Source organism: Pterocles gutturalis, unplaced genomic scaffold (assembly GCF_000699245.1).
Source record: "Pterocles gutturalis isolate BGI_N339 unplaced genomic scaffold, ASM69924v1 scaffold9979, whole genome shotgun sequence".
Taxonomy (NCBI): Eukaryota; Metazoa; Chordata; class Aves; order Pterocliformes; family Pteroclidae; genus Pterocles; species Pterocles gutturalis.
In genome coordinates, this window is record NW_010135786.1 from 246 (window position 1) to 25,263 (window position 25,018).

At 36.6% G+C, this 25,018-nt stretch overlaps 1 protein-coding gene across 1 annotated transcript; it reads left to right on the forward strand.

Moving 5' to 3' along the window:
• Positions 1–1,110: 1,110 nt before the first annotated feature.
• Positions 1,111–24,422, forward strand: FEZ2 (fasciculation and elongation protein zeta 2 (zygin II); the record flags this gene model as incomplete). The annotated part of the gene is made up of 8 exons (XM_010082041.1): positions 1,111–1,219; positions 4,310–4,426; positions 5,809–5,953; positions 9,439–9,707; positions 12,833–12,913; positions 15,261–15,336; positions 17,536–17,601; positions 24,038–24,422. Coding segments are annotated over 8 exons (880 nt in total), but the record flags the coding sequence as incomplete, so codon positions are not given.
• Positions 24,423–25,018: the final 596 nt, after the last annotated feature.

Consider the following 25,018-nt stretch of genomic DNA (forward strand, 5'->3'; position numbering starts at 1 on the left):
GCAGATGGAGAACAGCATCTCAGCTGTCAGTGGGATAATTGGGTTTTTTTCCCCTGAGCAATAGAGCCTTTCTGATCGATGCTGCTTTCCTGGTTTTAACGTTATTTTAGGAGAGTTTATGCTTGGAATTTTACAGTAAATTTCAGTCAGCTTATCTTCATTAAAAATGCTGCAGTTTTTCTTTGAGGAAACTAAATTGTATGTAGTTCTAAGAGAAGAAAAAAAAAAAGCTGTTAGCAAAAGACTGTTCATCTACGATTTAAACAGTGAGGTAAGTTCAAAGAACCATAAATCAGAGACACGTTGTGCAGGGGTGAGACTCTGGGTGCCGTGCTGTGTCTGGCTCAGCCATTCCTCTGACCTCTCCTGAGCCTGGCGAGGCAGCGGCTCCAAACACGCACCCACAGCGTTGCGCTTAGAGACAGGGTTTGTTCACTGATGTGAGGCAGCAACCTGCAATGGGGCTGCTCTGTTTCAAAATCTGAACTGGTGTACCAGAATAGAACCGCATGTGCAAGCTCTGGTACAGCCAGAGAGGTTGTACACTGTGGACACAGTTAAGATCAACTGTAGACAAGAGTGGTGGGCTGAGCTCAGCAAGAGTACTTCTGGATAAAACTAAATTATTGCAAAATTGTATTATAATTTGTGCATGGTCATCATTCTGTGATAACTGAAAAGAAAGACAAAAAGATTTGGCTCAGAATCTGCTAGTTAGCCTCTGCTAACTCCTGCATTTAATGTGCAAAAGGCAAGGAAAACAGGAACAGTAGGAATGGAATTTATAGCGGAGATCAAATTTCATTAAAGGAAGACTCATCCACCCTCAAAAAAGGTTTCGAGTGTAGTTACATAATTAGCAGTGAAGCTGTCTCTTCATGTCGTTGTTTTATTTCACCGCTCTGCTTACATTGTTGGTTTAAAAAAGGGAAATAAATTATGTTTATCAAAAAACATTTTTGCTTAGCTTCAAAACATAAAAATATTGTCAGTAACTTGTAGATGAAGAGGAAGCAGTTGTTGATAGAAATATACAAATATGTTTACTGCTGATCAGTTGCTGCTTGGTTTTTAAGGTCTACATTTTTGTTCCTTTATTCCTCTCTCCAGGATTTGGAATGCTTTGACTGATAATTATGGTAACGTAATGCCAGTTGACTGGAAATCTTCCCACACCAGAGCTTTGCACTTGCCAACACTGAATCTTTCAGAAAAAGGGGTAAGTTATGATCAGCAGAAATACCCTCTTTGGATCTTTTATACTCAGCAGCGAAATAAAACAATTTGCATTTGTATAAAAGACTATTGTTATGAAATGGCTTAAAATATTTTTAGTGCTTGGTATGAGAGATTTTTAAAAATAAAAAGTCAAACAACTATTGATGTATGTTTGCTTGTCCTCGGGTTGGAATAATTCAGGGTTTCAGATGGATTAGAGCAAGAATAATGGAAAAAATTGTAAAATGAGAAAGTGTTTCAATTAAAATCTTTCTACTGTCTGTTTCATGTTGAATGCAATTCTAGGTAAGGGAAGAAAACAGGCAGGAGTATTCTGATTTAGTAAATCCAGTGTGGACTTCTTTTAAGTTCATCTCATTCTACATTCAAGTGGAGACTAAAGTAGCTCCTCTTACAGGAGAGGTGACCCTGGCGACACTGAAGTGCAAGACTTTGTTTTGTTTTGTTTTTCTTATTTAACAAGTAGAATAGTTGTCTGGGGAGGGAGCAGGGAATGAAGAGCTTCAGGGAGGTTTATAGAAAGGGTTGTCCTCTGAGCTTCTTAAAAGTGGATTAAAACACTTCAGGAAGGAAAGCTAAGAATTATTGCCATCACCCAGGTCTTCTGAGGAAACGAGTGGCTTATCTTTTAAACATAGTGAAGTTTGGTTATGTTGTAAAAATATCTTTGTGTGTAACCTGCGCATAGGGTAGCGCTTTGACTTCTGCCTTCCGTTATGTAATCCACAGCTACTTTTTACTGTGACTGGAACAAAGGTTGTTCTGCCAAAGAGGATACTTCAGGGTTTAGTAGGGGAAGATGGCAATTTGGAGCTCACTTACTCGATTTGAGTCTGATGATTATGCCTTGAAATTGACTTTTGTTTATTCTGATTTTTATTATAGTGTTTGTTGAGATTTTCTGAGTGGTTTTAGAATAATATAAATCCTTACCTTTAAAGTAGAAAGACTTACAACTCCCCATGGTGTAACCTTGTTGTGTGACTGAAAATGGACTGGAAGACTGATGGATTTCTTGATAAGGAACTAGGTATGATATTAAAAAAAAAGTTTCATAGCCTTTTTGTAAGGTCTTAGCAAGGAGTTATGAAGGAGATACAAAAAAAAATGTAAACTGGTGTTGCTGGATTAGAAAGAATCTTAGATATGCTGCCAGTTGAGGGGAAAATCAGTGTATGGATTAAACATATCTCAAATTTTTTCAGCTTTCACTCCACCTGGCATGCCTTTTGATGTGTAAAGCCCATCTGTTTGGGAGCATTTGACATACTTTTTTCCTACTTCTCTGTTTCAGCATTATTTCTGGATATGTGACAGCACATATGGACCAGCTAGTAGCTTGTTTTAACTTTCTTACAATAAATGCTAACAGCTAAGCGACACTTCCTGGATGTGTTTGAAACTAGTAATATGCTGTTGGACTCATGCTTAAAGTATTTCTCTTCCTGTTTTAGTAGGGAAAAACGTAAAGTAAATGAGGTCAATTCATCTAATCCTTGTTGCTTCACATCACAGGTCTGTGGACACTTTTACACAGCTCTGACGGTGAAAGTAGTTGGGTGGAAGTGTTGTATAGTGGTACAAGGATCAGGATTGCACAGATGCTTGTTTATTATATTTTTGTTAGATTACTTTTAAACAGGTCATTCCCTGTTTAAAAAACAGGCATGGAGCGTGGCTGGGTGGAAGGCCAGGTGGTCCTTTTGGCATCAGCTGTAGCTTGGGCTGTTCTAGGTGGTTTATTAGCTTAAATTTTCAGAATATACTTTGATAATCTCTCAAAATGTTGTTTCTGGAGATGTCAGGAGGGGAAGCTTCCTTCTAGATAAACTGTTATCCTTGCTTACTATCCCATAGTTGTTGTCGTAATTCTATATACATGGAAGAACATTTGGGGACTGCAGACGTAAGACAGTGTCAAAACTGGGATGTATATGTGCAGTGGGTGAACAGATATTCCTAGTGGAACCTGGTCACTGCGTGGTTATAGGAATTTAGATTCTGGAAAAAAGTGGAAATTTCATTTCATTCTGATAGCTGAAAAAATACAAATGGCATGTTTTCCTGTACAGACTAGCTATCTGGGGCTGCTGCTAGCATCTTCAAAATGAACCTGAAAGCTATTAAGATTTCTGAAGAAACTAGGAAAACTGAAGAAATTACAACAAAAATTGAAAACTGATATTGTGAGACCAAGGGCGTTATGCAGCTAGTCATAATGCTTGTAAATTAGCCCAAAGATCAGTTAAAGTGATTGAGCTCAAAATGTCAAAGTTAGGGGTTGCAGCTTTTGGGGGTTGGGGGGCTTTTCTTGGTTGGTTTGGTAATAAAGTGCAAAAAAAGCAAACAACTTTGTAAATAAACAAGAGTATATCACTGTGTGAGAGTAAAATATACCTGACTGATTAAAGAGGGGACTGAAATCTTTTATTTACTGTATGTACATCTTTAGTTTTGAAGGATGAGTGTAATTTGATTGTATGTGGGTGGGAACAGCATTCCTTCTGTTTCTTTTTGAAAAGACCCTGAGATATTGTTCAATATATTTTTAAAATAATCTGAGGTGATAACCATGTTCTGTTTCTTAAAACCACTTTTCAGTGTCTTTTATTATGTGAAAAAGTAGAACTATAAAAGCATATAAAATAACGGGTTTGTGGTTAGAGTTTATAGATAGATTTTCACCCCACACTGATAAATGTCTATTTTCATTTGAGATTTAAATATCTCCATTGGATTGACTGCCTTCTGTGCAGATATCTGCATGTCATTGCGGATGTGGTCTTTATATGCTGAGGGTATTTAAAAACTTTAAAGACTGACAGCTATTTTAACTTTCTCCGGTGGCAGTTTTGATTTCAGTTGTCAAGGTACTTCAGTTTCTGGATATTTGACAGCAAGAATCATTAATCCCATTATTATGGGCAAGGAATCTGTGTCATTGTTAAAATTCAATATTAGTTCCTCTTCTGGTTTTTATATAAGTACATGTATTTTGTATATGTGTATGCACACACACAAATATGTATATATATATATTTATATAAATACACATTTTCATGCTTTCTAGGTAAATGATAACTTGAACCTTGACCTGTCAGATGATGAAGAGCTGAGAGAACAGTTGGATATGCATTCTATCATTGTTTCCTGCATCAATGATGAACCACTCTTCACAGCAGAGCAGGTAAAGGGTTCAGCAAAGACGTTGTTGGTATAGTAGTTTCGTTAGCCTATAATTATTTTTTGTTCTTCTTCCTTGCTCTTTACCATAGTTAAGATTCTTGATTGTTCTTTATTTAGGATCATAATAGTGTGTGAGATATTACTACATCATTCAGATTTGAAAAGTATTCCAGGGTTTCAGGTGAGGTTGATAGGCCAGGGTCTTTGAAATCTTCTTACACTTCTTAACCATTAATTAGTCAGAAATACTACTAAATTAAATATATGTGTTAAAAAGCAAAAATATTTTCAAAATGTTGGTGGTATTGTAGAGTTTGTAGTTTTTCAGCATGACTGTATGGTCATTCATATCTTCACATGGCTTTGCGGTCAGCGAGAATTCTTTGAAGTTTTTGTGTAATATGAGAGCAGATCAACAGTCCTGCTGCTAAGTTTTCAACTTGCTTAGTGTCTAAAGGCTTCTGTTCCAAATCCATGGATTTACCTAATTACCTTGAAAATAGCTCTTCTGAGTGAGGTTAATGACTGTCCATTAAGATCCTGCTTTAGTAAGCAAATGCAAGAATGTATTTTCTTGTTTAAATGGTTACCTGTGAACTCTGATTAACGCGCTTATAAAGAGCATGAGAGACAGGATTACTTGAACTGCCTCACCCCTTTTTTGCTGTGAGGTGGATCTCGGCAATGTCTGCAGCCTTTAAAGCTGCAGAAGTTGATCTGTTATTTATTCAGCTGTTCAGTTAATAATTTAGCCTGTAGAAATATGGTCGTTTCTATCCTGAAAAGTAAGCTCTTTATGCACAGGATTTCTGTTCTCATGCTTTCTGGCTGGCTCAGATCTTATGCCCAGGGATACGAATCAGCTTGAAGTTATGATGGACCAGTTCATAAAACTTCTCATAAGCATAGCAGATTTTCAGGTTCATTGGAGCTTTTTTTCTTATTATTTTATTTAGAGAAGTGTAGTTGGGAAGGTAGTTGATTTTTATTGTTTTGTTTTATTATTTGTTTTATTATTTGTTTTTCCTTCAACTGAATACCAAGGAAAGATATTCCAGCTCACTCTTTAGTTCTGTTCTCTTAAGCAGAACCATGTGTACCTTCATATAAAAATAACTCTGTAGTTTCAACGCACTGCTTGGTATGAGATCATCAGTTTACCTTGCAAAGGTAGGCTTATTCTCAGACAGCAAGGCTGGGGAGGAAATGTCAACATGATTTTGTTGATTCTCCTCAATCCCGTCTTGGTATTAGTTTCATCCAGCAGCACCTTCGCTAATTGAAAGTAAAAAAACCCTTGAGCTTTTAACAGCTTTGATTCAAATTGCAGGCTCTTTCTTTTCGTGCAGGGAGGGTTTTCATGAGTGTTTTCATTTTTTGAAGGTGATTGAAGAAATAGAGGAAATGATGCAGGAATCGCCTGATCCAGAAGATGATGAAACACCCACCCAATCAGATCGTCTCTCCATACTTTCTCAGGAAATTCAGACACTCAAGAGATCCAGTACAAATAACAGCTATGAAGAGAGTAAGTGATATTTATTTAGTACTTTGCTCCTATGCTTGTTGAAAATAGTTTTAAAAGGTAAGTTTGCCTTTGGTTTATAGTTTGGTTTATAGTGAGTCCTTCTAACTTGTCTGCACTCAAAAATATTTTCTAATATTTTCTAAATGCCCTGAAAGAATAAACTAGAGTTATCTTTGTCAGCTTTCATAACTTAGAATAAAAATAAAACTTTATAGAATTTCAAATTAAAGCAAATACGCTGAAGCTTGATTCACTGGAATGAGGTCCCTTCCTAGGTAAAGTGGTAAGTTGATAATTTTTATTAATTTCTGTATTTTAAAGTGAGACACTTTCTTGAGGCCAATATGCTGCATTTAAGAAGATTGGCTAAAGTTCTTGAAAGCTATGCAGTAGGTAAAGAAAATGTTTTTTCTTTGGTACTGTTTCATTCACTGCAAGGTATCTTGATACACAGTAACACAAAAATGAGGAAACAGTTGCTTTTTTTTTTTCTCTCATAAGGACCTTGCATGTTTTTCTTTCCTCCCCTTCCATCCTCTTCAAAAAGCTTAAAAGTTAAAAAAAAAAAAACCCTTTGTATCTTCTTCTACTCAAATTAAATCATCTGTTCTTCCCTATACAAAAGGAAAGGGGAAATTACATATGTAGTTTAATTGTAGTAGGTTGAGTTGTATGTAAAAGAAACCTGTGACTAATCAGTTTCATGATGGAAATTTGTTTCATCTGCATATTTGTCAAAATCAATTCTAGAAGGTGATAGGAACACAAAGAGGATTTGCTAGATGATCCTCCCACTTTAGTCCCTCTTACAAAGTTTGGTGCTTTCTTTCCTGTAGTCTGGGTCAACAATATAAATACTGTAGAAGATTCAGAATTCTGGCTGACCTTTTGTGACATAGAGTTTCTGCTACGCTTCACATTTATGGAGGAGATTCCATTTTCATGGTTGGACTCTTGGCTGTCTCAACAGATACATTTCAGGAATGTGAAAGCAAAGTGTATCCTGCTCAGCAGGGCTTCCTGCTTTACTAACAGTTCCATATGTCCTTAGGTTTGGAGCTAATCAAGCTTGCTTGGTGTTTCATATCATACTTGTTTTGCTTTGCCTCAGGTGTTCATCTTGTCTGTTGCATCTTTGCGGTTTAAAGGTCAGCCTTGACCAAACGATGCCTTGAGTTACCTTGGCAGATAATTCAACTGCTTCATCAGTTTCTCAGAATCTCCTTTCATGTCTTTCAGGTCACTCTTTTGTGAAAAGCCCTTGCTGCCTTTTTTGTGTGCGAAGCTGCTTCAGATTTGCTCTGCATCTCTCTGCAGTTGTTGCAGGGTTTCCCTAAAAACTGTTTGGCTTTTATAAGACAAGTCAGAGTTACTAATGTTCAGGATTGAGAGGAGGAAATCAAAGCTTGTATTTATTTTTTTCTTGGATAGGAAAAGATATGTATTAAGACAGTCCAAAATTAGAACTAGTTACAGCTCTGGTTACACAGGTGAGTCCTTTAGCCTGCATATCTTAAGATTTAATCCAGGTAGTCTTCTGCATTTGAATTACTCTGTCTTCACTCACCTGCATCAGTTGTGTAGTGCTTTTATAGGCCTTGATCATGACAGCTGGTCTGTCATAAACAAGTCAGGATTGCTGTTGGGTAATCTCCGAAAAAAATTGTTCATTAGTCTGTGAAGCTGGTTCTTAAGTGTTGAGACTCACCACTGCTCTCTCTGGTCTTCTTTCATAAAAGCAACAGTGGTGCAACCTATGCTTTTTAGACTGTACTTTGTACTGAATGTATGTGGAACTGACTCTGCGGTAAAAATCAGTAGGAGTATACTCAGTTTAAGGCCTGTTCTGTGACTTGCACCCACAGAGCGCCAGATAATCTTGTCACTGAGTTTACCTTTCTTCCCCTTCCTTATGTTTGAGGTGTTGTTGCTATTTGCTGTTGCTGACACCCAGAGCTGACTTTGCAAATGTTATTGCCATGGTGGAACCTGCTGTGGTACGGGCAGGGACTGTGAGCTCAGCCAAGGCCTGTGTCACAAGCAGAGGCCATACCCTGCATGCTGCATGTTTAGAATAGTTTCAGCAACAATATACCCAATGGATGGGTCAGACTACTTGAAAATTAGATCCTTAAGCATATGGTACTGTTACAGAGTAACTTGAACAGAGTTTAAGGCCTAAACTGCTCTAAAAACCTGTGGGTCCTTGCCGGAGAATTGCTTTAACAGATTTCATTGCTTTTTCTTCAGTAAGTGAGTGGCAAGGAGCTTTTTCCAGTCAGTTTTCTCTGTTGTAGCTTAAGAGAGAAAAATCACATTTCACCTATTACCTTTGATGCTTCTAAGAGCTATACTTTCTTGTAGTTTGTGGCCTTATTTTTATTTTTCAACCTTTGTCCATAGGCACTTTCACTTTATAAGAGGTTTTTTTTCAGACATGACATTTACTAGACTAATTCAATGTAACCAAACAGTTATGAACATCTATGCAGTGTCCTTAAACAGATTGTATCCTTTAGGGTAACCAGGACTAGCTGTTTCTCAAATGCCAATGAAAATTACGTTCTTTGACGTAGCAACTGCTGGGATTTACTAGCTTACTCGGTGTGTCAGACTTGATTGGGAATGGAAAACAGTCCTCAAAGAACGTGCTCACTGCTAACCCAGGCAAACCTCAGAACATTCTTCTTGGTCCTAATTTCACTGTCTGTAACACATGACCCAATAGCACCTTTAAAATGCAGACCTGGAGGGTTTTTTAGTTTCCAAACTGAAATTTTACAGGTTTCTGATTTAGTTTTGACTAATTCAGCCTCATGCTTTCTCAAAAGTATTTATGTTTATTTTTGCTTGAAATGAGCCTGTCGGCTAATTCTGATCTGGGTCCTTGTTTCAGGCAATACAAGGCCATGCTTTTGACTACAATCCCTAGACAAATTTGGAGGATTTGGGGCTTTTTTCTACTGAATGCATTTGAAAATATTATCGCAAAAGCTTGGTACAAGCTTTTGTTGATATGTATGCATACCTTAGCAATATTCCCAAGAAGATTCCCTCATTCATATAGTTTCTGTGTTACTGTAGGTGAAAAATCCAAGGATTCCAGAAATGCGAAGGTGTTGATTGTTGGGTCAGAAAATATGGACATCTTTTACTTTGAACAGTGAATGTAGGTGGAAGGTAATAGTTAACGGAGGTGTCAGTATTAGAAGTTTAGCGCTTCAGCTTCCTTGATTACAACATGCTCTTCATATTTGCAGATTATCTCAGATTTCTCAAAAATAAGAAAGTTTAACCATCTTCTTGTTGCTAATCTACATGCCTCAGTGATGTGTTTATTCCTTTAGGGATATTGTTTTCTTCTATGTAGTTTTAGAATTGAATTTTTTTAAAAAAAATCTCCAAGTACTCTTTTCTTGTAATTCTCACAAGCATTATCATGCTTAAAATCTTGACAGATTACTTCTTATATGAATTCTTTATAGGAGTAAAAAGACTGTCTGTTGCTGAGTTAAATGAACTGCTAGAAGAAATTGAGACTGCTATTAAGGATTATTCCGAGGAACTGGTACAGCAATTGGCTCTACGAGATGAGTTGGAGTTTGAGAAGGAAGTGAAAAACAGCTTCATTTCTGTCCTCATCGAAGTGCAAAACAAACAGAGAGAACACAAAGAAACAGCAAAGAAGAAAAAGAAGCTGAAAAATGGCAGTCCTCAGAATGGCAAACAAGAAAGAGGTCATATGCCTGGAACAGTAAGAAAAATTTTTTTTTCTTCTACATTCAAAATATTTTTTGTTTTTTCCCTATGAGAAGTAGCAGTCTTAGATTATATCAAGATATCTGGTACATCTGCTTCCATGCCTTCATTTGCAAATAAGGCTGAGGCACTTCCTATTGAGATTATTTTTTCTACAAGGTTATATAACACTTTAATCTCCTTATACTCCAAAAAGATTTTTTTTTATTGTTTGCAAATTGGCCTGGAATCAGCATACCTTTCTTGCAAAAAATACTCTCTTTGGGTATACTGCTGTGTGTTCTGTTGTCAGTAGGCAAACTTGTTTAACTGGTCAGTTTCACTGTGTGAATTTTAGTATGTGTGTACCACTATTAGTCTTGCAGGAAATTTGGTATTAGTGTGTGGTTATACAGATATTTGTTGATCAAGCTGGTTTTTAGGTGGAAAAAAGTAAAAATCTTACCTTGCTTCTCTTGAAACCTGTAGCAGAGTTACTACGTCCAACTAGAGACAGGAGTCAGACCAAAGTGTAGGGCAGGGGTATGGGGAGAAGATCGTAGAATCATAGAATGGTTTGGGTTGGAAGGGAAATTAAAGATCATTGAGTTCCAACCCCCCTTGCCATGGGCAGGGACACCCTCCACTAGCCCAGGTTGCTCAAAGTCTCATCCAGCCTGGCCTTGAACCCCTCCAGGGATGGGACATCCACAGCTTCTCTGGGCAACCTGGGCCACTGCCTCATCACCTTCGGAGTGAAGAATTTATTTCTTTAATCTAAGTCTCCCCTCCTTCAGCTTAAAACCATTACCCCTCATCCTATGACTACATTTGTAAAAAGTTCCCCACCCCCATCTCTCCTGTAGCCCCCTTTAAGCACTGGAAGGCTGCTATAAGGTCTCTCTGGAGCCTTCTCTTCTCCAGGCTGAACAACGCCACCTTGCTCAGCCTGTCCTCATACAGGAGGTGCTCCGCTCCAGCCCTCTGACCATGTTTGTGGCCCCCCTCTGGACTTGCTCCAACAGGTCCATGTCCTTCTTATTGGGGGTCCCACAGCTGGATGCAGTACTCCAGCTGGAGTCTCACAAGAGCGGAGCAGAGGGTTAGAATCACCTCCTTTGACCTGCTGGTCATGCTTCTTTGGATGCAGTCCAGGATACAGTTGGCTTTCTGGGCTGCAGGCACACATTGCTGGCTCACCATGAGCTTCTGATCAACCAACACCCCCAAGTCCTTCTCCTCAGGGCTGCTCTCAATCCGTTCTCCACCCAGCTTGTATGTGTGCTTGGGATTGCCCCGACCCATGTGCAGGACCTTGCACATGGCCTTGTTGAACTTCATGAGGTTTGCACAGTCCCACCTCTCCAGCCTGTCCAGGTCCCTCTGGATGGCATCCCTTCCCTCCAGTGTGTCCACCACACCACACAGCTTGGTGTTGTCAGCAAACTTGCTGAGGGTGTGCTCGATCCAACTGTTTATGTCTCCAACAAAGATGTTAAATGCTGGTCCCCTATGGAATGCCACAGTGGCCCTTCCAACCGGTCTCCATTTGGACATTCATCTGTTAACCGCAACTCTTTGAGTGTGACCATACAGCCAATTCTTTATACACCAAGCGGACCATCCATCAAATCCATGTGTTTTCTGAGAAGGAATGAACAAACTGGCTCCTAAATAAGACTGTAGGCTGCGTAAGCGTGGTTCCTCTGAAAATAGCTTTCATAATCACCAGGTACGGATTTGAGAGCCTTCTCCCAGAAGGAAGTGCAAGCTTCCTTCCTTCAATGCTTCTTTTTTTTTCATTTTTTTAAGAAAATGCTGAGAATGCATACAGATAGTATGTTCAAATAATTTTCTGAAGAGTGAGTTTCTTTTAATAAATAATGTATCAATTAATAATTTTATTAACTAAAGCTATAATGAAACCTCATTTAAATACAAAGCTTGGATATAGGGTTAAATTTTCATACTCTAAGAAAATACATTCTCCTGTAGATACTATAATTGAATTTTAATAAAGAGACATTTTACTTCTTTGTCCTTGATACAGTCTTTGGGTGAATCAGTTCCTTAGACTTCTAAAACTTCAACCTCTCTCACAAGGGCAAACTGGGGAGTAATTCAAAATAGTTAGAACTTGAAGATACCCGTTCCTTTAAACAGGACACCTTAAAAGAGTTTACATGGCTTTGGCAACATCTGTCTTTTTACTGACCTCATTGTGCTTTAGAAATCAAGTGAATACTGTATTCCAGCACATTTTATTCCCCCTCTCATAAATAAATACACTTAGATAAGCATGCGGAGGTGTGTGCATCATACTGCCCTGTGTCAGCAGCTTGACAGTTTCTTCTTTTTATGTTCTTGTGAGTTGCTGATTTTTATATTTCATGCTAAATACCAAAATTGGGGGTTTTTTTTGTTTGTTTTTTGTTGGTTTTTTTTTTTTGTTACTTGTCTCCTCCAGCAAGCAAAAAGGATTATAAAGCTCAAGAAAAAAATTGTGGCTGGATTATGTGTTAATTTTCCTTTACTTGGATTCTACGATTCTATATAATAGAGCTTGAAATTAATATGGGTGCATTATTAACAAATTATGTATATTTTATCATATTACCAAAAAAATGGGGAATACTAATTGTTGCTTTAGTTGTGGAAAAGGAAGCATGAAAGCATAAAATGTTTTAAAGAGGTAGAGATGAAAATTACTACCTCTGAACACTGTTTCTAGTAGGTGCCTAAAATCTAAACAATTGGTATCAGCAATGTCTCTAAAAGTATTTGGCTCAAATGCGGATTTTAAAGGAGACTGTACTGTGAACTCAACTTTCAAAAATACTATTTTATACATTTCAAAATTAAACTGCTTTAAAAGGCAAGTCTCGATTATTGGGTCTGTGATGTAAAGATTTTGTTTGATTAAATTTTGATGTAGATACACTGCTTAACTACCATTACAAGGTTTGCTTTTTAATTATAAAAATGAAGTAGGTGAATAAAAAAATAGAAATGTGCTGAAATACATCTTAGAGCTTGTCTTTGTCATTCGTCTTTTATAGTCTTGATAAATGCCAATTAATAGTCTTCTGAACTTTTCTCTGTCCCTTTTTTTTCTTTCTGCTATGTTTTCACTACTTTTAGCGCTTCAGCATGGAAGGGATCTCAAATGTCATACAGAATGGCTTCCGCCACACGTTTGGAAACTCGGGTGGAGAGAAACAGGTGCTGGGCTCTCTTCTCTCTTTTCCTCATTCTTTGTCTTCACTTTCAGTAGGAGCTGAAATCTTGAAAATTGCCAGTAGTTGAAGATAAATGCTGAAACAGCAGAAAAATAGGACAAAAATCTTGGAATCTGTTTCCTGTCTTGGGACTCTGATCAGCCTACAGTCTTTCTCCCCTCAACAGCTCTAGACGGTCAGGACTTGTATCCTGATGCACTGAAGTAATAACCCTTATGTCTTAGCCCAGACTAAAAGTCCGTTTTGGCATAATGCATACTTCAGGTGCATTGCATCTCTGTAAAAATCCAATATCTAATCAAAGAACATGTGTCAGGTTAGACATAACATTTCAGCCTTCAGCACTTGGGTAATATCTCCAACTGAAAAAAGGTTTTCTTTTCTGTTTTCTTCAAATGTTCAGAGCTGCTATATCTAAAACCAGAGTGGCATCTGGAAAATGCATGAATTCTATTCTGTTTTCTTGCCTTTGAAAACTGCATGATGTTAAAAGCAGCCAAAGGTGTGCAATGCAGATTACTGATATAAAATACATAAACCATAGGCAAGTTTGTGTCTTTTCACTGACTGTTTAAATGTTGAAACATATAGCACAGAGACCCAGCTTCAGTGGGTACATCACTGTAGGTGTTACATACACCTAAGCAGCAAGATTCTGATGCTTTATTTTCAAAGTAATCCTTCATTTTTTGTTTCAGAGCTGTAGGATGTATTTAATTAAATGCATTCTGTATTTCGATAAAGTGTTAATGCTTACGCTGTTGTTTAGGCTTGTGGCACACATTACTAAATATTGGTATTTCACATTATTTAACACATACCCACCCACTGCAGTTCATGCAATTGTGTCAGAAGTGTGTGTGAGATTTTTTTCTCCTCCCTCACCCCTGTCCCAACCGGTGAGAAGTCCATTGAGGCAATAAGCTGCCTGGTAGTTTAGGAGTCATGGCTGATCAGGGTTTTGTCTGGAAGATGACTGCAGAGGAGCTCAGGAAGTAAAACAACAAAGCCTCTCAAGTCATTCCTGAATAATGATGTTAGAAATCATGGACTCAACCTCTTTCTCAAGCAACATATATGTATGAGAGTTCACGAATACATAGATCCAGCTATTTGTCCCAGGCTTTGGGGATCTTGAACATGTGCACAGAGTGTAACTAACAAAGTTTTTATCAGTCTGCATTATCTCGATACTTGTAAAGTAATAGGTGTGCTGTTTTTTTTTTCCTTTGCTGTCTTTACCATTTAATAATAAATTACAGATGTTTACCTGAATGTTTAGCCGTCTTAAATATCATGTATTTTCATAAAGTGAACAGATTTAGCTATGCTAGCCTCTCTTACTTTTGGTTAAAAGACTTCTTTTATGTGCATGTCTCTGTATAAATACACCTTTTCTTTTTGACTGCCTCCTAACTTTCTATAAATAAGTAACATAATAATAATATTTTAATAACACTGACTGGATGGGTCTTCCAGTTGTTTTTTGAGTTAGTTTATTAATGTTATTCTTTGTGTTGATCATACTTTTCCCCAGATTTATTTTATACTATATCCTTGTTAGCAGGGTTATGGGGTTGAAGATACTTTATTTTCCCAAACACTTGTTAGCACACTTCTACAAACCTGAAATTTAAGGAACCCCCTTAGGCTGTAGCAGTTGTACTCTGGAATCCTTTAAAAAGCTGACTGTTACCAGTTTCCCAAAGTATTTGTAGGCAACATCAATATTTACCTGAAAAGATTTTATTTTTTTTTTTAATATATGTCCTGGACAGAAATAATTTCTTTATGATTTTGGATGCAGCTAGTGGTGACACTCACATGGTAATCTGTACATTGGTTTGGTTTTTTTTTTAAGATCTGTTCATCTACATTTATGGTGTTGTTTGAGGGGAGGTGATAGAAAGGTTGTTCTTCCAGCTTTTGATTGTAAGAAGTACTTTAAATACATGAAGGACTTCTGGTTGACTTCTAGAGGGAGCGGAAGAAAGATTTTACTATTGGTGTGTATAGAATCTGAGGAAGAAACCTAACAGAGAAACTTTTTACTGGAAATAGCTCCAACTTTTTAAATACTTTTTTTAGTGTTTAGCTGCATAACTTTCAAAGTGGTCACATAATTTGAAAAAAAAAAAAAAAAGTTGGCTTCTGTGATGAAAGCTTTGAGATAGGAAAGGTAGAAACTTAATTTCTTGTGAAATACGATCTTTTGAAAAGCTTTTATTTGTGGCCAGCAATTTCAATTGCTACAACTTTTGCAAAATAAAATGCAAGCAACATAAGTTGCATGAAAGGACTGTCGAGTAACTCTGTGTTTCTTTTGACAGTATTTAACAACCGTCATTCCTTATGAGAAGAAGAATGGACCCCCTTCTGTTGAAGATCTTCAAACATTAACCAAAAGTGAGCATACCGAGTTCCCCCACCGATCCTTTCCTCTTTGTATTTCCAACTGCGGTTGCCCAAACCCGATGAATCATCCAGTTCTCTTCCCCCTTACTGTGTGACATCTGTGTAAACTCGCATGATTTTTAGCCATGCATTTTGGCCAGTTTTCACTTCCTTTCTGAGCATTCACGGAGTGTTTGTTTTCTAGCTGTTCTCTAAAACTCCGAAGGCTAGGAACTTGGGTGTATCCGAAAGTAAATGTTTTCAACATAATTTCAGCAGGTGGGCCTTAGGGAAATACCGCGTGCCATGGAAGTTGGCAATACTGTCTCATATACCCCTGTTTGTTTAAACTTGCTGTGCTTTACTGAGGTTGTTGTAAGGAATTTCAAACATTGGAATGGATGTTGGGACACTTAGGAGTAGTTTTATAGTGATTGAACTTGATTACCTTTAAAATAGCCTGCTTCTCTCTGTGGGTTTGTTGTTGTTAATAAATTTTAATAATTAGGAAGTATAAACCAAACAGAGTTTTGACAGTGCTTTGAATTCCCCTTTCTTCACATCTTTTTAGGCCAGATCCTCAAAATTATTTGTAAGTTCTAAGTCCTCTGTGCTTTTTCACAGCCTTATTTTTCATGTAAATTAGACTATTTTTAAAAAATTAAATACTAAGATGGTTAAATGCAGCAGAGCATCTCTGGGAGTCAGTGGCATCTCTTTCATTTGAGGAACAGTTTAAAAATAGATGGTCGAGTGCGTCTATGTATTTGATCAGATGTCAGCGAAGAGCTTTGGATCTAACTACGTCTTAAGGTACTTTCCAGCAGCACAGGCCTGTGATTCCACAGGTGGCACAGGGATGGGGAACGGCTCATTGGTTGTTTCCTGGAAAGAGAGAATAAATATTGTACAAATTCTGGAGTAAATGAAATGTTTAAGCAGGAATTAAATTCCTTTTATTTTTCTGTAGTAGGCACCCTTAGCTGGTAATTCATACTTATTCTGTGACAAATGTGTTTTTCATTTTATATTTACTCCGGCAGAGAAATTTTATCCTCTTGCTGTATTTAAATTTCAGATGAAAATATTTTCAAAAATTCAATATTAAGCAGAGAGAGGTTAAAGCTTTGTGAAAACGTTTTGTGTTTGACTGTTTATTAACAAAATGTTGTACAAATGCACTATAAAGAGTATTAACAGTACTGCTTTCTGTGGGCTGGTTGATCCTGTGGCTCAGTTGCAGATTTCTGACTCGCTCTCTGTGCTGTTTTAACAGACAGTGAAGCAGGTGTTTGGAGTTGTTTGGTTGGTTTTTATTTCAAAGCTGTGTACTATTCCATAGTTACTAATATATTACTTCAACTTTAAAAATGGAAATGAAGCACTTGTTATATTTTGAGTTCAGAGTCCCATGTGAGGAATTAGGAGTTTAACGAAATACTGCTACTCACTGTAATTCTGTGGTTTTGATTCTTTCAGTCATGTCCAGAGCACTTCATAAAGGATTGTTACTGATTTTGTTTAGCAAATAACAGCCAAGTTTATAAGTGTCAAGTTGATCCTGGTCCAAATGTTTTTCCTTCTTCAGAAATATGCAAGGATTGACAATTTTGGATATAAGTCACAAAAATTGTCATTTTGGCATTATTCTAAGTTAGTGATAAATTAAATAATGTATTTAAGATTTTTCGAAGCTACAGCTGCTAACGTTCACCGTTTTGGGGGAAAAAAACTGCCAACATTTTCATCAGATTGTTCACAGCATTGTTTCTCCAGAAAAGTGTCATCATTCCATGATTTGGGATGAAGATCAAGGAAATAAATTCAGTAATGGAGCACACTTTTTACGTAAGATTTCCAAGCCTCCAGTAGTTGTTAGCACGTTTTAGTTTTGGATGTGGTAACTTTCTTTTTGGAGAGATTTTTTTTAAAGGGAAGAAGTGCTTTTTTTTGTTACGACTGTTGACATTTTACTGTAATGATTAGCCACATCCAGTGCGTCTCTTGCATCCATGTACTGTGGAGTTCAGTGAGAATTACACAAGCGAAAGGTGAAGATATGTGTCTCATTGTATCTTCTCATATTCCAGTTTTCTTACTAATCTGGTAGTAATATCCCTGTGAGTAGTTGAAACAGCTTCATGGTGTTTCTTTTGAGGGTATTGTTTTTAATTTATGACTAAATATCTGATTTTTTTTTTCGTACTTTAGTTCTGCATGCCATGAAAGAGGATAGCGAGAAAGTGCCAAGCTTGTTAACAGACTATATTTTAAAGGGTGAGTATGTTTCTTAACTGAAATTTTTTTATTCTAAGTTAACTTAATGTACATACAAGGTGTATTTGAAAAGCTTAGTCCTACAGCATTCATGAGTTATGTTGCCCTTCTGTGAAACATGAGTCCCATCTATATTCTTCATTTTGTCTGAGGTTTCTGAGCATAAAGTTCATAAATAAAATGTGTTTATTTTGTTTGTGATCATATAATATAGCAAAGTATGTGGTGTATATTCAAAGAGCTGAAAGACAGCAGCAGGAGCAGAGCAGTCTGGCTTACGAAGGTAAATGGGTGTAGTTAAAAACTTGTGTTGTACAGGTTTTTCAGAATCAGAATTCAAACTGCCTATGGTAGTAATGCATTTGGTAGATGAAGTGCTTATATTGTCATTTTAAGTGTTACCTTCTGAGCAATAGTGAAAATTATGTATTTTACATTTACTTATTATACCTTTTTCACATTTTATTTAAAAGGTTTGTGTACGAGTCATTTATTTTCCAGTATTATACATTGATTATATTAATAGAATGTCAACCATTGAAAATCACTGCTTGCTTTAGCTTTAAGCAGTTGTTCCAGGTAGTTTCCAGGTTGTTAAATTACTTTTAAACATTTTTCTTCTGACTTCATTTTTGCCTAGATCTTAACTAATGCTTATGTTCTTACTTAATTCTTGGCGTATAAATGGTACGTTTGGTGTTTAAAGTTTGGCATACACATTAAACTCCCAAGCTCCAACCAAGCAGGTGTACAAAAGGATGATGGCTGCCTTTTTATTTGCCACACAAATGGATGTTATGTTCTGCTTCACGTTCATAAACTGCAGTTTTCTTTTGGTGTCATGCTTTTCATATTTTTTCAAATACAATCATTTGACTTAGTTCCCTCCCTGTGATTTTTAAAGCTTTTTGTATTACACAGACTTCTAATCACTCTCATCTCGCAGAGATTTGAAAGTACCTTCAGGTTAAAGTTGTGTCTGAAATTTAACATGCCATTGCTCCAGCTGAAGCTGAAAAGAGAGCCATGGAGTATTCTAGAAGCTCTGACAGACTTCTGTTGGAAGAAGCTCATTTCTAAGTTTTGTGTAGGGTTGCAGAATTGCCACATACAATAAGAATGCAGAGATCTTTCAGTTTATTTCCTTTGATTTTTGTGAAAATCCTTCTTAATTTAGATAGATGTATTTGCTTATAAGCCAAGAGCCCTTTAGGCTCAAGATCAAGGGTTTTTGTGGTCATGGGACTAAACTTCAGTGTTAGGGTCAAGATCAAGGTTTTTTGTGGTCATGGGACTAAACTTCAGTGTTGTGAAGCAGAATCTTTGACCCAAGAGGATGAACTGTTGTCAATGATTAAAGCTGTTTGCTTCTCATCATAAGACATCTGGTAGAAACTGATTGGAATGAATAGTGCTCTTTACAGTGTCTGCTCTTATTTTTAGCTATCCAGAAAAGCTTTCAGATTACTCGGATACTGAGAAGAAACTGGCTGCCTAGGGAAACGGAGAAATCTTATGCATAGAAGGCTTATAAAAGTAGATTAACTGAACATATGACATGATGATCTAGGCAGCATGATACTGAGGTTACCTCCTACCTCTGCCTCTGCATGCTTGTGACTTTAAAATCACCAGGGGTGTTCTACCAGCTAGATGCAACGCTTACAAAAACATCATACGCGCACTAAATGTGTTGGATCAAACAGGTCTTCGTATACAAGCACTGTTGTCTCTAAATTGTAAACCACAAATGATGGGAATATGAAGAGTGATCACTCACTGGCATCACTCACACTACATCAGCTAAGCAGAGCTACATTACTAAATAGCTACATTACTATTACTAAACAGAACTGAGGCTTTCTCACTCTTCTGTGGGTCTGTTTGTGGAACAGCAAGCAGTCATAAAAGCTAGTGAGCATAGAATTTTACTCTTCTTTCAATGTAGCCTTAACTAAGCTTCATATCACTATGTTTAGATAATATTAAATATTTATAACTTGGCTGGCAGCATTACATTGTTATGTAGATTTATCCTGTGGAACAGGCAAAGTCTTCCAATTGTTTCTGCCGTTGTAATCTGTTTCTCTTCTTCTTCTGCCACCAAAACTTCTGTCCTGAAGTCTCAGTGAGGTTTCATGCATGGCACAAAATACTTCCAGCCACCTGTCTATTGTCTGAAAGTTATTTTTAAAGCTCGTTAAAGAGAGATTGGATGATTCTAAACAATCTCTTTTAGCAACTTTCAGCTCGGCTTTTGTATTTGAAAATCCAACTACTCTCTGATTTTCAAAGTAAAAGGCATGACCTGCATTTTGAAGAGTCTGCTCTCTTTATGGGGAAGATTAAAAATGGTGAAAATTATGATGAGGATTTAGGGGTTTGAATTTGTTTTCCGGAAGAAACAGGACAATGAGTTCTGGATCCAGTAACAATCATCTGTATGGTATATCATTTTACATTTCTTTACTCTATGATCCAGCTGTTGTCTTATACTGAATAGATTCCATTTCTTTTTATTAAGCTTTAAACAAGAAATTAAATTTTGAAATGTGTGAGTTGTATCACCAAACGTACTTAGTTCTGCTATAAATCTGTTAACTTCTTGTTCCTTTGAGGATCACTTTTCCTAATCTTATAACAAAAAAACAAGGAGTAAATTATATGTGACAATAGGATATGTGTAGCTTTACGGGAAAACTGGTTCGTGTGGCATTTGTCAGCACAGGTAAAACCTTTCTAGCTCTGTATTGCATTGTAAACAACAAATAAAAAATAAATAATCTTACAAGTCCTTGATTTTTTTTTTTTTTAAAGCAGCGCTATCTTTTTATTCCATGGCATTTAAAAAATCAGAACATGCTAGTCTTATGTGGGTGTTATGGTTGTCCAGAGAATTAGTAATAAACTTGTCCAGATATTGTTGGTTACTGTTGAAAAGTTGCTTAGATTCTTTAGAATCAAGAGCTGAAGAAAAAAGATCAGGAAAAAAGTGACTCTAACAATTGCCGTAGTATTGTTGGCATGATGTAATGGGACAAATAAAAGAAGAATGCTGTGAACCTGGAAAGGTTAAAGGAACCTAAGATTGAGCAGAAAGTGTTGATTTAACAAAAAATCTTGCAAAATTCACTAGTGTTCTGGTAAACACAAAAAGACAGTGAAATAAGTTTATATTTTCCCTGAATTTCACAGTGTTTTGTACAGGTGTCACCATCTTGAAATCTTGAACTAAATGCCAAATTAATTCTGAAATTTGTGAATTTGGATCATGTATGAAGACACCCACGGACCCCCTCCATGTGTGTTGTCTAATGCTTGATGTCTTCATTTAAGAGTGACTGAGTGAATTCTTAAGGCAGTTTGGGCAAGAGCTGGAACATGGGACTGGAACTTGAAGGAGAGTTCTGCAACCAGATCTGCTATTCACGTTCTGTGTTACCGTGGTTCATTCTTGCACTTTTTTTCATAACCAGCTAATGCATCTGAAACACTAGAAGTAGAAATCCTCAGGCTATGGAAAGTGCAATATAATAAAGTGAAAAAGGCCAATTGCAACTCAGTGCATTTCATGTTAGGAAAAAAGAAAACTCCACATGCATTTCTGAATAGGATTACTAGTTTTGAAATTTATTTCTGGTGCTTGCAATTTTCAAGCATCCTATTTTCCCAGTTTCTGCTGTCCCCCATTTGTGCCCCAAAATGTTAAAAATGTCGTCATTTTGTCCTCGTGCTTAAGTGCCTCTTTCTGGTGATGGGTTAGCTGTCTCCTGGGTCTGTTCCCTAGGGAGTACCTCCTCAGGGGTAGGTATCCCAAAGCCAGACTATGTACATATTCCACATCTTGTACAATGCAGTAACTCACCTTCTCTTGTTCGTGTTGCTCTTGATGCAACCTAAATTATTTTCAAGGGGATTTTTTTCCTTTTGTGAGCTTTTGTTTCTTTTTACTTTTCAGTGAACATTTTCATCCCAAAGTTAGTAATAATAAAAAGAACTTAGTGATTCGGTTTGCAAGGATATTGTAGTTCTTCTCCCACCAGCATATGATTCATATTCTGTTTTATAGGTTTGGAATGAAAATAGATGGTAACGTGAAATTGATAAGCATTTGCAATTGTGTTTAAATTTTCTGAATATAGCGGGTTTTAATATATTATTATATTTTATCACTAGGGATCATAAAGAAGAAATTAAATTTGGAAGAGGGTGGAGGAATGCATTTGCTGACAGGGAAAGAAATATCAAACCAAAACTATGAATTTCTTGATCTTAGCACATTTTTTGACTGAAGCTGGCAGCTTAGTGTGCTCACTGTATTTAAATCCTCTTTGTGTTAATCTTTCTACTGATCTTTTTTGATGGTTTAACAAATATAACATGCTTTGAAAATATTTTGTTTGTTTCCATTGAAAGACCAATACAAGCCAGTAAGCAGCAAAGTTTCTTGTGCACAAGTTAAGCTGTAAAGCAGGGAGCACAGATGGAGATATTTTTGTCTTATCTTGTGGTTGCATTGTTTTCAGGTGTCGCAACAAGAATAGGTACCGTATCCTTAGATGAAAGCATGTTTGTATTGACTATACCCATTGATTTTTTTCTTTACAGAAGCTTTTGGTTTTCCTTTTTGCATGTATAGTGTAATCGCTTTCTGCATCATGATTGATTTGCCAAGTACAATAATGCAACAAGTAGTAGCATCTCTGGTCCTTGAAATATGCAAGTTTAGGGGCTGTTTTCTGAAGAAAATGCCCCTGTGCAGTCATGTTGACTCTCTCTTCAGCCTCAATTTTGATCCCATGTGACAGAAAGAAGGGTTGCAGGAATAACTGCGTTTCATAAATACTGTAGGGAACTGCATCTGGACAGAAGGACTGAAACCACTGTTTCTGTTGAGCTAAAGGCTATTGGCTTTTAAAAGCCAACATCCAGTTGGCCACATGGCTTTTATGTATTCACGTAGCAGTGAATGCACTTCGAGTAGCTCTGATCAGTTTGGGGGCATGAGGACAGAGGAGAATTACAGGGAGGACCTGCTGGGATGGAGTTCATAGCAAATCTAAAGTAGAAGCTGAGGAAGGGATGGTGGGAAGGGGAATTACCTAGTTTTATTGTTACAGGGTAAGGAGGAATATCTGAGGAAATCTTCTGGAAGCAAGGGTTCCTTAATTTAGCTACTTACGGAACAGGTCAATAGGATATACACAGAATCAAAATATTAGGGATAAAGTTGTCTAGAATTACATCTAGACACATTATGCCAAGATTAATAGTTTTTAGTACCAGTTTTTGCTGAGACCCCAGTAGATTTAACTTTATGTGCTGGGATAATTTTTGAATATGACATCCTACCAGTATGATACACAAACGGAATAAAAATTCTCTGTACCCCTGCAAGGTTACTTGTTTGGTTTTTTTCCTTACATCAAGAACCCGTGTAAGTGTAAATAGTTGTGACATTCTTAAAACATAACTATTATATATAACAATATATAAGTTTGTATTTATAGGTGAAATAAATGCCTTTGAAATCAGATGTGTCCTTACGGTAAACTGTTCTAAGACGTATTTATTGCTAGGCTTTGTGTTCTTTTACAGTTGTCCTTAAACAGTAATTGTGACATGAAAATACAGTGCTACAAATAAATGTACTCTACGTTACTACTGAGTAAAATACATAAAATCTGTCTAGTATGATTTTCTTTTAGACTTTTTTTCTGAATGTAGATGTCATGAAAGCAGAATAATTTTCCATCTTTCAGCTTGCTGTTTCGTATCTGATCTTTCAAGCCTATAGTAAATGCTTTAAAAATCCACAGGTTTTTTGTTTTAATAAAGCAAGAATTTATGCTTTGTTCTGTTTTTAAATTGCAGAAGTATTTCGGATAACAAGAACATTTATTTTCTTGCCTTTTAATTTTTTGTGTAATTGTTACACCTGACTTCTTTATTTGCTTTTGTGTTGTGCTAGCATTGGTTTGAAAGCTGGATTGCTCTGAGGTTTGTGTCTTACGTGTGAAACAGGAATGAGAAACACATGAAGGACATGTCTTATCTTCCCACTGTGTGATTCAAGTACACGCACCATTATAAAAAATTAGAGTTAGAATCTCAAATTGTCATTGCATATTTTTAAAATATAACTGCATGTGTCACCTTTTATTTAATGTTTTGTTTTCTAATAGAGCACCTCAAAAAGCACTGTTTAAGACATGACCTTTATTTAACTCATTTCTGGGTAATATTAGTTAAAGATAGTGGGTTGTGTCAATTATCTTTTGAGAAGAGAATGATATGTTAATTGCCAGTTTCAATTGATTTCTAGATTACTGATAGGGTAGAATTCAACATTTAAGTATTTTAGTATATACAATACATTTTTATGCAGACTAACTTCACTGTTGTTTATCAAGATGTATTTGTGGTTCTTTTGCAGTTCTGTGTCCTACATGAAGAGGGCTGCCTTTCTGAATTAGCCATGCTCCTTCCTGGGAGGACAAGCTTTCTGTGGATATAACTCAGTATTTTTTTCATTTGGCACTATACCTAAACCAGTATGCATTTACCTCCTCTGTATGTGAGTGGATTTTCTCACCCTACAGTAAGTCTATGGGCATGACATCTCATCCATTTTAACTTAATAGTGCAATGAACTGGAGCAGGGAACAAACATTGTACAGTTTTACTCACGTTGTTCTGGCTTTTTAAAGTCTATTTTTACATTGTATAGCATGTAGTAAATCCTCCTGCACACTTTGTTGTTGGAAGGAGCAGTAAACTTTGAGTAGTGTAAATAAAATAAGCCTAGTTTTAAGGTATCCATATTTAAAAGCATCCTTAGTTCCTGTAGCAAAGATCCAAAAAGGATCATGGTTGGGCTTGGACTAAAAGATTCAAGTGAGTTCTCCAGGAGGCACTCCAGAACGGTGTTGGTGGAAGTCAGTGTTCGACGCTTCTTTTAAAACAGTAACTTTGATTGAACTATACAGCAGTATTGTTCATACAGTGAACAAATTTTGATGGTTTGGCGTAAGTAATTGGTGTTACCTATCCTTGTTATCTAACACAAACATCCAAGTAATGTAATATTTCATTTTTTTTTTAATTTTAATTACTAGTGTTCATGTGGCCTAGATATTCTCCCGTATTGCTGCTATAACTTTACTGGTTTTAATAAGTATTTGATCTTAATGAAAATGCTTCAGTATATAAACATTTTAAAAGACTATATCTTTTTAAAAATACATGTACAGTTTGAAAAACTTGCACCTGGGTTCCAAGTTAGTATTATATTGAGACATTGTGTTAAATTTTACTACAAATCTCTTGTAAATTGTGTGCACTGTCTCCTCTGTGATGATGTATCGGCATTCAAACAGATGAGAATGTATTTTATAAATGCTGTAAAAGAAACATA